The following is a 14,695-nucleotide window of genomic DNA, read 5'->3' as shown; positions in this document are numbered from 1 at the left end:
TTACAGATGAGGTAGTTGAGGCACAAAGTTAAATCTACAACAAAAACTCATTCTGTCTTCTTATATAACCATATGCCCCCACCAAAATCCATGTAATAATAATAATAATAATGGCATTTATTAAGTACTTACTATGTGCAAAGCACTGTTCTAAGTGCTGGGGAGGTTACAAGGTGATCAGGTTGTCCCACGGGGGGCTCACAGTCTTAATCCCCATTTTACAGATGAGGGAACTGAGGCCCAGAGAAGTGAGGTGACTTGCCCAAAGCCACACAGCTGACACTTGGCGGAGTTGGTATCACGGAAGCAGCTCAGAACATAAGGAAGACATTTGAGTACTTCCCAAGCCCTTAGTACAGTGCTCTGCACACAGTAAGTGCTCAATAAATACGATTGATTGATCGATTGATTTGAGTGTTTTACAAAAATCTCTCAGAGGTCACCTATCTAGGGACATTGTATTGTGCAGATATGAGAAAGACCTTCCCTCAGCAATCTTGTATAACTATGAGAGAAGGAACTTTGCAGTTTTGCTATATAATGGTGGGTTGTTCCATCTGTTATGTTTTTCTGTGACCTTTCATAGAGGGCAGAGGACTGGAAGTCAGAAGGATCTGGGTTCTAATCCCGGCTTGCCAATTGCTTTTCTTGTGACCCTGGGCAAGCCACTTCACTTCTCATGCCTCAGTTTCCTCAACTGTGCATTGGGGACACCTGTTCTCCCTCCTACTTAAACCAGGAGCCCCATGAGGGACAGGGACTGTGTCCAACCTGATTAGATTGTACCTAACCCAAAGCTTAGAACATCATTTGACAATCAGGATCCCAGGGTGGCAGCGACACCCCCCCGACGCTTGCTTCTTTTCAATGATATTTAAGAGGAAGACAGTTGTGAGGTGGGGGGCATTTTGTCAATCCAACCAGGACCTCTAAAGAGCCGGATTGAATTTGGGTACAATTGGAATTTGTGTGATGGAAAGGATGTTCTCAGGACCCAGGAAGAGGTGGTACCGCCCAGAATTCTGGGATGGAGGGCAAGCCAGGCACCCCCGGAATGATTGTTTGTGGAATGAGATGATCGAAGGTTTTGCTGCCTCCATCCTTAGAAGTTTGAACACGTGGATGGTAAATATATAAGCCCAATGGCAGGGAGGGAGAGGTCAGAGGTACTGATGTGTTGTCTGGCCGAATCAAACACTGTGTCTATCTCCACTGGGTTACGCTCAAATTCCTCCTACTGTACTAGCGAAACCTCCCCGAAGAAAACCTTCATACCTGCTCTCCCTCCCACTTAAACTATGGCACAGAGATTGTGTCTCATCTTGTAACCTCGTATCTTCCCCAGGGCTTGGCATATGGTAAGTGCTTAATAAATGCCATAACAATTATTATAAATCAGAAGAGAATAACTGCAAACTATAAAGAAATAATTAGAAGCCATAGTACATCATAGTACATAGTACATGATTTACAAACACTGTGGAGTGATAAATAGTGGGTTTTTTTCATGTTCCAGGTAGAGCCCAAAGCCCAGAGTGGTTAATTGACTTAGAAAAGGTCACACAGGAAGTGGATAGCAGAGCTGGTATTTATTATTATTATTTTTTAGAATGAGCGTTGAATGTAAAGTGAGTGGATCTTAGTGTCTGTCTTCTCCGCCAAACTGTAAGATCCTTGAAGCCAGGGATCATGTCTATTAATCCTATTGTTCTTGTCCAAGCACTTAGTACAGTATATTGCACCTAGTAGGTATCCTGAAAGTCCTATTGATTGATGGATGGAATGATTTGTGTGAGAAAAGCATGTGTTTTTTTTTTTATGGACGCACTTGCTACGGAGAGATAAGATACATATGTTGCATTACTCACTTTCTGTTGAGTTTAACCCACCAACAGTGATGATCCTGTTTGGACAGAATTCTTTCTTTTGTAGCTTCTCTTTCAAATATACAGATGGAGTAAATGTTGGCTAGCTTCCACCTTGGTTAAAATAAAAATGGAGTACCCATGGCAAAGAGCTATTTTTGCATTCAATTTTCCCCTTGATTGTAATGTTTTCTTCTATTTCCATTTTGATGGGACCATTCCTGGTGTATGGAGAAGCAGTATGGCCTAGTGGATAGAGCATGGGCCTGGGAGTAAAGAAGGACCTGGGTTCTAATCCTGATTCCACTACCTCTCTGAATTGTGACTCTGGGCAAGGCACTTACTGTCTCTGTGCCTCAGTTACCTCATCTGTAAAATGAGGATTAAGACTGTGAGTCCCATGTGGGAAATGGATCTTGTCCAACCTGATGAGCTTGTGTGCATCCCAGAGTTTAGTACAGTGTCTAGCACAAAGTGCTTAACAAATATCATTAAAAAAATTCCAACCCCCCAAAAACAACATTCTCTTTCCCAAAATAAGAAGTGTCTCTTTAGCTACTCCCAAGACAAGCCCCTGTAAATGCATAATTGTGTGAATATTAATAATAATAACAATGATATTTGTTAAGTGCTTACTGTTTGCCAGGTGCTGTTCTAAGTGCTGAGATAGCTACAAGATAATCGGGTTGGACACAGTCCCTATCCCATATAGGGCTCACAGTCTTAATCCCCATTTTACAGATGAGGGAACTGAGGCATGGAGAAGTGAAGTGATTTGCCCAAGGCCACACAGCAGACAAGTGGGAGAGCTGGGATTAGAACCTATGACCTTCTGATTCCCAGGCCTGCTTACAACTAATAGGTTGAAAGTGTCCAAAAACCTCAATCACCATTTTTATTATGAATTGAGCATTTATTATTTGCTGGACAAGACAGGGAAACGAATTCAATAGAGTTGCAGTAGACAAGATTCTATCTGTGCCGCGTGGTGCTTATAATAACAATGATATTTCATTCATTCAGTCGTATTTATTGAGCGCTTACTGTAGTTGTTAACCACTCCCTAGGTGCCAAGCACCACGCTAAGGGTCCAGAGTTGATAGAAGACCATCCCATCAGACATCAGTCCCTGTGTCATCTGGAACTCACAGTCTAAGTAAGAGGGAGAACAGCTATTGCATCCTGATTTTACAGGTGAGGAAACTGAAGCACAGAGAACTGAAGTGACTTGCCCAAGGTCACCCAGCAGCAAGTGGCAGAACTGGGGTTAGAACCCTCTTTCCACTAGGCCTCGTTGCTTCTAGCTGAAGAGTCGGGCACTAAAGGATATTACAGTTATGGGAAGTAGTAGCAGAGATCGGCTGTGGACAGTCTTTACACAGTGTGCACCTGACTCTCTTAGTTACTCTAAATTTAGTTAAAAACCCATTAAAGGCTACACACCTCTTTATGAAGTTGTGAATGGAGTTATCCTTAGCGTTCTAAGATGGCATTTTTTTGTCTTATTCTCCAACCCATAACAATACCATGGACATATCTCTTTCAGAACTCCCCACCTCCATCTGCAATCGTTCCGGTAGTGGATCCTTAGAGTTTTCTTGGTAAAAATACGGAAGTGGTTTACCATTGTCTCCTTCTGTGTAGTAAACTTGAGTCTCCACCCTCGACTCTCTCCCGGGTCGCTGCTGCCCAGCGCCGGTGAGTTTTGACTCGTGGCAGATCACCTTCCACTCACTAGCCACTGTCTGAGCTATGAGTGGAATGGGTAGGCCTCTGCTTGACTCTCCCTCCCATACTCTCCAGGTGCGACTCTGATAGCATTGCTGATGGGAAATGGGATGGGATGGGATGCTGATGGGAATGTGTCAGGGGTAGCTGAAAAGTCAAATGCATGAAATGGCTCTCTGGGATCACACGATGGGGAGTTCTTTCTCTCTGGGATCTGAGTGCCTTTCCTCACTGGAATCACATGGTAAGTCTGGCGATGGAGACAGGTTTAAAAAATTGAGGCACAGGGAAGTTAATTGATTTGCCCAAGGTCCTGCATCCCAGGCAAATAGTGGAGCTGGGATTGGAACCCAGATAGTCTGATTCCTAGACCTGAACTCTTTTCTTAGGTTACTATGCTTTTCTATTTCTCCCTTTCTTTATCTCTGCTCTCCCTCTCTCCTCTCTCTCTCCCTCTCTTTCTCTCGCACTCTTACTTTCCTTTCTCTCTATCTTCTTTATCTGTTTCTCACCCCCTGTTTGTCTCTTCTTTCCCCTCTCCTTCACCCATTTTCTCTCCCCAGTATATGTCTTTGTCTCTCTCTCTATTTCTCTCACCCCTTTCTTTATCTCTCCCTATCCCCATTTTCTCTCTCCTCTCTCTTCTCTATTTCTCTCTTTCTCTCACCCCTCTCTTTCCCTCACCACCTCTTTACCTCTCCTCCCCCTTCCCTGCCCCCATTCTCTCTCTCTCGCTCTCAACTGATCCAAGATGGGACCTTGTCCTTCTGTTGCTTCGTGTTTCCTCTCAGTTTTTAGCTTTCATTTTCTGAACAAATCAATATCCGGAATGCCTCTTCAGGATGCTGGATAATTTTATTGGTTTGGTTTGAACTTGCCTAAAAAGCTATCACACCATGTACATTTTTATCAACAGAACAGAGTGTAAGGTGAGGCTAACTGGAAACACGCAGTTCAAAAGAAAACACGGTTTGATCCGTTCGAAACACTGAAACGTTGTCAAAAGCATAAACTTATTCACATTTCCTCCAGTTCAATCTTATGAGAAAGCATGCTATTTTTCTTCCCATTCTCTCTAGGATTCAATTTAATTTACAGAGAAACTTTCCTCAGGAGAATTACAACATTTCTGTGGAACAGAGCATCAAAAAAATCAACCAATCAATAGTATTCACTGAATGCTTACTGGTTGTAGAGCACTATGCTAAGCACTTGGAAGAGAATCAGTGGGGAAGAGAAGCCATATGCTGTGAGGAAGAATCAAAATGGATGCCAGCATTAAACGGGGGCATTCATGCCATTCCTGGAGAGGGTCAAGGATAAAATAGATGTGTTCCGATACTGTTTTGATTTTTGATATGATGATGCTCACAGAATGACAGTCAGCCAAGCCCGTGGCCCACCACTTTGACTCGTCATCTCTTCTTGGAAAAAAAATTGTTGTGAATCGTGTTCGGAAACACTTTCACCCTGAAGGCGGCTGAACAGCAAAAGACTGTCCTTCAAAATGAAATCCAGCTCAAAATCTGGCTTCTCCTTCTTTTCGGCAACCGGTATCCGGGACTTCTTGGTCTCTCCAGACCTGGTTAATTCCCCGTGGATTCAAGGACAGGGCCTCAGAGGGTGTCTGAGCAGCCCTGCAGTTTGTCTTTGGAAACCCGCTTTCCACCCAGCATTCCTGAAGTTCCTCAGCTCAGCAATGACACGGTTCTGGAACGTCCAAGCCCCCACAGGGTTAATATGCAGCACGGTTAAGCAAATATCACCAGTCGCGTCCTCTTCACGCTTGTGTCTCCGACGCTCAATCGGCGTTGAGGTTCTGAAAAGCGAGGCATCTGTCGCTCGAGAGAAAAATCAAAATCTTTCGGAAATATGTTTACAGAGATGTAAAAATATTAGGCGTTGAGGCAGATGTGAACGTTTCCCCAAAACAAGCCCTCGCCTGTCAGTCTTCCTGCACGCCAAAGATCTCGGTGTACTCGCTCAGCATGAGTTCGACTACTTGGTTTTGATACACCATGTGCACGGCGATGTTTCCGGACTCCTTCTCGGGCCAGAGCAGGGTCGGCCCGAAGACTATTCCCAAGCTCTGCGTGGACATGAGATTCTTGGAGGCGTTGGCCACTATCCTGTCGAAGAAAGAATCAGTCATCATCAGTCAATCAATCAAGGGTATTTATTTACCGCTCACTGTGTATGTGCAGAGCATCATACGAAGAGCTCGGGAGAATGCAATTCCACAGAGCTGTAGTCCCGATCCCTGTCCACCAGAAAGAAAAGGACCGGTTATGATGGCGTGAGCAATAGACTGAGCGCCTCCAGAATGCATTGCTCTGTATTGAGCGCTCGGGAGAGTACAGTCGAGAAGCGAGGCACAATTCCTGCCTGAAAGGAGCGTCTATTCTATAGGAAGGTGATTGCTAATTGAACTTTGATTCCTTTTTAGTTCCTATTCCCAAGGTGACCCAGCAGTTCACTGGGAATAGAGCTCAGGTCTTCCCAATCCCAGTCCCTTGTTCTCGCCACTGAGCCAGACTGCCCCAATTCTCTTGCTCTTTCCAGTGAAACGAACCACCTTCCAGTCTCTTGCTCTTTCCAGTGAGCGGCACTGCCCCCATCATCAATCGTATTTATTGAGCGCTTACTGTGTGCAGAGCACTGTACTAAGCGCTTAAGCCCCCAGCTCCTTGCTCTTTCCAATAGGCCTCACTGCCTCCTGCTTTGTTCCTTGAAGAAAAGTTTTTCTGAGGACTGGTAGATCACGCACCCAGCGAAGACTTTCGTGTGGAAAACTCCCCCCAAAGAGGTTGTTTCCTCCCCTCCCAAAGAGCACAGACTCTCTCTCCATTAGCCTGTTTTTGCCCATATAAATAGGAATCATTAGCTCTGCCTCAAACCTATAGCCTCTGTGTCCATTGCAAAACACTCTCTCCATATGGTCCTCATCAAACCGGCTTCATTATGTGTTTCTTAAAATATAATCACCTTATTATAAATGAATAAGACTAAATAATGAATTATTTTTACACCCTGGTAAGGTTAAACAAGCAGTTGGCTTAATTTTGCTGGGGATCGGGGAATTTCTCAAACTTGAGGTAGAAAAGGCTACCTGCTAATGACCCTGGAGCAGATGAAGTAAGAACGGATAAGGTGGTGGCACTATAGACCTCAACACAGCCCGGCTCTGGGAATCAGGACACCTGGGTTCTAGTCCCTGCTCTGGCAGGAGGAGAATACCTGCTGATCTGTGGTCTTGACTAATGAATCAGTCAGTAGTATTGAGAAGGAGCGTGGCTTAATGGAAACAGCACAAGTTTGGGAGTCAGAGTTGGTGGGTTCCAATCCCGGCTCCGCCACTTGTCAGCTGTGTGACTTTGAACCAGTCACTTCACTTCTCTGAGCCTCAGTTACCTCATCTGTAAAATGGGGATTAAGACTGTGAGCCCCACGTGGGACAACCTGCTTACCTTGAACCTACCCTAGCACTTAGAACAGTGCTTGGCATGTAGTAAGTGCTGAACAAATACCATTAGTAGTAGTAGTAGTAGTAGTAGTATGGATTGGGGATATACTGTGTGCAGACCACTGTACTAAGCTTGGCCTAGGGGAAAAGAGGACAGGCCTGGGTGTCAGAGGATCTGAGTTCTAATCCCAGTTCTATTCCATTCATTCATTCAATCGTATTTATTGAGTGCTTACTGTGTGCAGAGCACTGTACTAAGTGCTTGGGTAGTACAAGTTGGCAGCTTGTCTGCTCTATGACCTTGGGCAAGTCACTTCACACCTCTGGGCTTCACTTCCCTCAGCTTTAAAATGGGGATTCAATACCTATTATCTCTCCTTCTAAGACTGAATCTCATGGATCACCTGATTATCTGGTACCTAGCCCAGAAGCACTTACATAGTAAGTACTTAACAAATGCCACCATTGTCATTATTATTATTGGGAGAGTCCACTAGGATTAGTAGATATGATACCTGCTCTCAGAGAAGCTTACAGTTGAGCAGTGGAGGAAGTACGTTACAGAGAGAAAGAAGTAATAGAATATTTATGGACAGCTTTGAGTATTTACGTCCTTAGATGGCATGAAGTTGGCACTTCAGTGTTTCTTTGTGACCAAAGAACCACCTATTTCTTAGATTGCCGATATTTCTTTCTGACCAAAGAGCCACCTACACAGATCAATCAATCAATCAATCAATCAATCGTATTTATTGAGTGTTTACTGTGTGCAGAGCACTGTACCAAGCGCTTGGGAAGTACAAGTTGGCAACATATAGAGACAGTCCCTACCCAACAGTGGGCTCACAGTCTAAAAGGGGGAGACAGAGAACAAAACCAAACATACTAACAAAATAAAATAAACAGAATAGATATGTACAAGTAAAATAAATAAATAAATTTATATATTAATATTATATATATATATATAATATTATGTTGTACTCTCCCAAACTCTTACTACAGTCCTCAACAAACAGTAAGTGCTCATAGAAATCAATTGATTGATTGATTAATTGTCCCTATGTCTCACTGCCCCCTCCAATCAATCAGAGCACTAGGAGAGTACAATACAACAGAGCTGGTAGGCACATTCTTATCCCTCAAGGAACCTACAGTCTCAGAGGGGGAGATAGATGTTAAAATAAATTACGGATATCAACATAAGTGCTGTGAGGCTGAGGGTGGAGTGAACATGAACTGCTTAAACGATCCAGGTACAATGCAAGGCATGACCCCATTGTTGGGTAGGGATCATCTCTATATGTTGCCAACTTGTACTTCCCAAGTGCTTAGTACAGTGCTCTGCACACAGTAAGTGCTCAATAAATATGATTGAATGAATGAATGTGGATGGCAATGCCAGTGACAATCAATCAGTGCCATTTATGGAAGGCTTACTGTGTACCGAACACTGTACTAAGCACTTGGGAAAGTACAATAGAATAGAATTGGAAGACATAAACCCTTGCCCCCAAGGACCTATATAACAGATAGAGCTTGGGTCTGGGAGTAGGAAAGCCCTGGGTTCGAATCCTGGCTCCTCCACGTGTGTGACTTTGGGCAAGCCACTTAACTTCTGTTTGACTCAGTTACTGCCTCTGCAAAATGGAGATTAAAACTGTAAACCCCATGTGGGACAGGGGCTGTTTCCAAATTGATTAGCTTGTACTGCCCCAGTTCTTAGAAAAGTGCCTGGCACACAGTAAGCGCTTAACAAATACCATAAAAAAGGATCCTGATTGGGCTTTTAAAGGGCCAGTTTTCCCACACAAAGATTTGCTTTGGGCCCGGAAGCATCTTTTCACTGGATCCATTTTTACCTCCTCAGCTGACTTGTAAGGGAAAAAAAAAATTAGATGGCCTATGATAGACTTCGCCTTGGTGACAAGATGTTTTGGGGGAAATCATCCAAGCTTGAAATAAAATCTTTATTGAAAGCAATTCTCCTTTCCTGCCAGTCAGGACCATTGTGGGATCAGATGGCCTTGCTCCCAGGGGTCTTACAGCCCCCGTTCCAGACAGAGTTGATTATTTCCACCTCCTGTCAGTTCTTAACTCACTGACAATGAGTGAGTCGTTCCATTCCGACACAACTCCGCTGTTTGCCTCTTTATTTGGCAAGGAAGTTAATATACTATACCTTTAACTACGCTAAATGTACTGGAAAATAGCCTGGTAATAAGAGGGTTTTGGTAGAGAGAATCATCTCTTTCCGGATGGCACATCCAGTTCTAAGTGAGAAGGGATCGTGGGTCGGAGGTGAGGGAGGGTTGGTGTTCCCTGGGTGGTTTTCTTGTGCGTGGGCGAAAGACAGTAGCAACCCCAGGGGTGGATTGGCGTGTTGTGTTGTCCCAGCCTGGGGTCCCAACGGCAGCATGGTGTGGTTGTCAGTGGCCGAGGATAATAATGATAATAATAATAATAATGACATTTATTAAGTGCTTACTATGTACAAAGCACTGTTCTAAGCGCTGGGGAGATTACAAGGTGATCAGCTTGTCCCACGGGGTGTTCACAGCCTTCATCCCCATTTTACAGATGAGGGAACTGAGGCCCGGAGAAGTGAAGTGACTTGCCCAAAGTCACACAGCTGACAGTTGGCGGAGCCAGGATTTGAATCCATGACCTCTGACTCCAAAGCCCGGGCTCTTTCCTCTGAGCCACGCTGCTTCTCTAATCATTAATAATAATAGTAATAATAATAATAATAATAATAATAACAACAATGGTATTTGTTAAGTGTTTACTATGTGCCAGGCACTCTACTAAGTGCTGGGGTGGACACAAGCAAATTAGGTTGGATCCCTGTCCCACATGGGGCTCACAATCTCAATCCCCATTTTACTGATGAGTGACCCGAGGCACAGAGAAGTGGCGTGACTTGACCAAGGCCACACAATAAACAAATGGGAGAGCTGGGATTAGAACCCATGACCTTCTGTGCTTAGTACAGTGCTCTGCACACAGTAAGCGCTCAATAAATATGATTGAATGAATGAATGAATGAATCCCAGGGCCTGGGCCGAACTCAGGAACTGGGAAAGGGGAGGCTGAGGGCCGGGGGGACCCCGAGGGCAGGGGACGAGGTGAGGTGGTGAGGTGGCTTGCTCTTGCTTGCCTCACCTCCTCCTGCAGAGCTGGAGATGCAGCTGAGGTTGCTGCGGACAGGGATGGAAGGCCAGAAGCCATCCGGGGCTCCACAGCCTGACCGTTGGAATAACAACAACAATGATGGCATTTGTTAAGCACTTACTATGTGCGAAGCACTGTTCTAAGTGCTGGGGGGATACAATGTGATCAGGTTGTCCCACGTGGAGCTCACAGTCTTAATCCCCATTTTGCAGATGAGGTAACTGAGGCCCAGAGAAGTGAAGTGACTTGCCCAAAATCACACAGCTGACAAGTGGCAGAGCCGGGATTAGAACCCACGACCTCTGATTCCCAAGCCCGGGCTCTTTCCACTGAGCCATGCTGCTTCTCACAGTGCCTCCCTTTTCTAGTCTGCCTTTTTGGTACCACGATCTTCACGAGGCTCTGTTGATGTAAGCTTTGATTTCTACACACACACACCCCTAGATGCACCCTACAAGCACACCTACATATACATACCCTCGCATACACACATACGCACTCACAGAGCTTAGCGCTTACAACAGTGCTTGGCACATAGGAAGTGCTTAACAAATACCATCATCATCATCATCACCTAGACATGAGCAAAAACACCCACATCCCATTCACATACGCACAGTGGCAGAAGCAGAGAGAGACACATCCATAGGTCCTCCCGGCTTACTCCCATCTCCTCATTTTCATTCCGGAATCTCTCATCCTGTGTGTCCGCGTTTTGGGGAGAAAATAGGTCATGGGGTTGGCCAAAGCCTCTCTGTGGACTTCATTTCTCCTTCTGCACATCATTCATCTTAGGGGAGAGGGAAAATCTATTCAAGATGCCTCAGCTTCTTTGCCTATTTAGGCCCTTTGGCTTTTGATGTCCTAAAATTCCCTCTTCGGGTGGTCTGTCTTGCTCAACCCGGCAAGCCACTTGGGCCTCTGGCACTATTTTAGAAACAATAGGCACCACCACCGTGCCCGCTGCTGCCCGTGGTGTTCCACAGGAGAGACCCAAACTGAACTTCGGGAAGGGAGAGCTCTAGTTAGTCCGAGAAGCTTTCGGGCTGACTCTCCCAGGCTGGTTCCAGAGGATCCCAGAAGTGTGGCGTTCATTCAGTGGTATTTATCGAGCTCTTACTGTGTAAGCGCTTGAGAAGCACAAGTTGGCAACATATAAAAATGGTCCCTACCCAACAATGTGCTCACAGTCTAGACGTGGGGGTCGTCTCCCATCTGCCACCCTCGGCCTGTTGGAGTCAGTCAGTCTACAATAATAATAGTGATGGTATTTGTTAAATGCTTATTATGTACCAAACACTGTTCTAAGCTCTGGGGGAGATGCAAGGTAATCAGGTTGTCCCACGTGGGGCTCACGGTCTCAATCCCCATTTTACAGATGAGGTCACTGAGGCACAGAGAAGTTAAGTGACTTTCCCAAGGTCACACACTGGACAAGTGGCGGAGCCGGGATCAGAACCCACTACCTCTGAATCCCAAGCCCATTTATTGAGCACAGACTGGGTGCAGAATGCTGTACTAAGCACCGGGGAGAGTACGATACAACAATATAACAGACACGTTCCCTGCCCACAGTGAGCTTACAGACTAGAGGGGGAGACAGGAATTAATAGAAATAAATAAATGATAGATCTGTGCATAGGTTCTGTGGGGCTTGGATGGGGGATGAATAAAGGGAGCAAGTCAGGGCAACACTGAAGGGCTTGGGAGAGAAGGAAAATAGGGCTTGGTGAGGGAAGGCTTCTTGGAGAAGGTGTTTCAGAGCTATGGAGACATCCACCTATTTTCTTCTCACTGGCAAAACCTAGCTATGGGTTCAGGGGCTCAGATCTGGTGCTAGCATCATCCACCTTAGAGATGATGCGGGTTTCTGTTTTTTTTTCTTTTATCCTATTTGTTAAGCTCTTACTATGTGCCTGGCACTGTACTAAGCACAGGGATAGATATGAGGTTGGACACAGTCCATGTCTCAAGTGAGACATGGAGAAGCAGCATGGCTCAGTGGAAAGAGCCCGGCTTGGGAGCCAGAGGTCATAGGTTCAACTCCCGGCTCCACCACCTGTCAGCTGTGTGACTTTGGGTAAGTCACTTAACTTCTCTGCACCTCAGTTACCTCATCCATAAAATGGGGATTAAGACTGTGAGCCCCACGTGGGACAACCTGATCACCTTGTATCCCCCCAGTGCTTAGAACAGTGCTTCACACATAGTAAGTGCTTAACAGATGCCATTAAAAAAAAGGTGAGGCTCACAGTCTTAATCCCCATTCTACAGATGAAGTAACTGAGGCCCAGAAAAAAGTGACTTGCCCAAATTTGCCCAGCAGACAAGTAGTGGAGCCCAGAATAAAACCCAGGTCCTTCTGACTCTGGGGTCTGGGCTCTCTCCTCTCTCCACTTGGGCACCCTGTCTCTCCAGTTTGGATCAGGGCCTCTCTTAAATCTACCCCAGTGTTTAGCACAATTCTACAGGAGATGATACAGGATACTCAGTTTGGACACAGTCTCTGTTCCCCAAGGGGTTCAGTCTAAAATAGGAGGGAGTAAGACCTACTCCCCACTTTACAGATGAGGAAATTGAGGACCAGAGAAGTTTAGTGACTTGCGCAAGGTCACACAGCAAGCAAATGGCCGAGTCAGGATTAGAACCCAGGCCCTCTGACTCCCAGGTTCGTGCTCCTTCGTACTCTCCCGAGCACTTACCGCAGTGCTCTGCACAGGGTGAGCACTCAATAAATACGACTGCCTGACTGACTTTCAGTAGACTATGCTGCTTCCATACTGTTTCTGTTTTGTCGTTTGCTCAAATAACAGCCTGACCAACCTGTTGAAGAGACTGCCTTGCCTAAGAGAAAGCGATGATTCCTAAAGGATTCAGTCTGAAAATTCAGGAGACACACTCATACACACACACGCACACACACACACACACACACACACACACACACACACACACACACACACACACACACACCCCCTTTGTTTTCAAATTAATTCCTTAATTCAAGCATTCCTTCATCCACTCACCCCCAGACCCCTCCCCAAACAGCCACCCATTCAGGTACAATCTGGCTCCGAATCAGGACCTGCTAACACAGAACCTTTATCATCATCCGAACACATCCCAAAATGTCTTTGTGAAATGAATCAAATTATCAGAGCTAATTGATTCCAGGCTCCATCAGCCACTGCAGGTGGAGGCTAAGTAACAGGATGTTTATTAATGAAGGACTATTCATCAAAATTGACAATACCAATTCCTGCGCAGGGGCAGTTCAAAGCTACCTGCGGCCACCGTGGACTCGCTGGTTGAATTTCTCAGTCCCGTTTGGGGAGGAAGGAGACAGCGACTTCAGCCGGGGGAATGAAGGGCTCCTTGTTTGAACAGCAAAAGCATCGCCTAAATCCAATTAGACAGGCCAGGCTCAAAATGCCAGGGGTAATTAATGAACACTTAATTTAGTCCACAGAACAACAGGATAGAGAGATTGGCGCTGGTGCCATTTTCCCTGAGGTTACAGAGTAAGAGGGTCAGCAGGATGACGGCTCTGTTGATGGTCAATAAATACTTGAGGAGGGACTGTTGAGGCTGGATTTTCCATGATAGATAGACTTGCCCCTCTGCCTCTGGCTATCATTGACGAGAACAGGGCCTCGGTTGTTTCTCAAAGGATTCTGAGGAATTGGGGGATTCCACCGAGATAGGATCAAAAGGCTCCTGTCACCAGCTTGCTGGGCTACTGACTTCAACCACGGGCAAAGCCAGACATTAATTTCTCCCACACTGGGCTCTCAAGAAGGTTCAGTTGGAAGGGGAATTGGTTACCAAAATGGTGTTCCTCTTAGTTCCCTCGATAGAGAAGTAGAGGTTTAATTGAAGAACGGATTTTTGAATCATTGGTGATTGCCCTTCCTGTCCCACAGTGCCTTTCATTTCTACTACATAAGCGAGGAATGGGATCAGGACAATGAAGGATTAGAAATCAGATCATAATAATAATGATAATAATGTTGGTATTTGATAAGCGCTTACTATGTGCAAAGCACTGTTCTAAGTGCTGGGGTAGATACAAGGTAATCAGGTTGTCCCACGCGGGGCTCACAGTCCTCATCCCCATTTTACAGGTGAGGGAACTGAGGCCCAGAGAAGTGAAGTGACTTGCCCAAAGTCACACAGCTGACAAGTGGCAGAGCCGGGATTCAAACCCACGATCTCTGACTCCAAAGCCCGGGCTCTTTCCACTGAGCCACGCTGCTTCCCCTGCCACGCTGCTTCCCCTGATTCCCAGGTCTGTGCCCTTGACACTAGATCTTGCTTCCCTGTGTACTTTACACACGGTGACCCTCAATAAATACTATTGATTGATTGATTGACTGATTGATTGCCAATCTCCCAGAGAGCTCTGGTCCTAGCTCTACTCCTGGGCTGCCCCGAAGCAAGTAGCCTGGAGGCTCTAGTTCTTCCC

The 14,695-nt window shown here is 45.7% G+C and overlaps 1 protein-coding gene across 1 annotated transcript in view; it reads right to left on the bottom strand.

Annotated features, from left to right (window-relative positions):
- Window positions 1-4,427: 4,427 nt before the first annotated feature.
- Window positions 4,428-14,695, bottom strand: part of ARHGAP15 (Rho GTPase activating protein 15) — a 413,180-nt gene continuing 402,912 nt past the window's right edge. Inside the window, exon 13 of the mRNA XM_038751348.1 lies at window positions 4,428-5,722. Within this exon, the coding sequence (XP_038607276.1) occupies window positions 5,539-5,722 (184 nt within the window). The 3' untranslated portion in view covers window positions 4,428-5,538. The remainder of the gene's footprint in view (window positions 5,723-14,695) is intronic.

The sequence above is a fragment of the Tachyglossus aculeatus genome, chromosome 9 (genome assembly GCF_015852505.1).
Source record: "Tachyglossus aculeatus isolate mTacAcu1 chromosome 9, mTacAcu1.pri, whole genome shotgun sequence".
NCBI lineage: Eukaryota > Metazoa > Chordata > Mammalia > Monotremata > Tachyglossidae > Tachyglossus > Tachyglossus aculeatus.
Note: the sequence above shows the minus strand (reverse complement) of the source record. Positions and strands in the feature narration are given on the sequence as shown.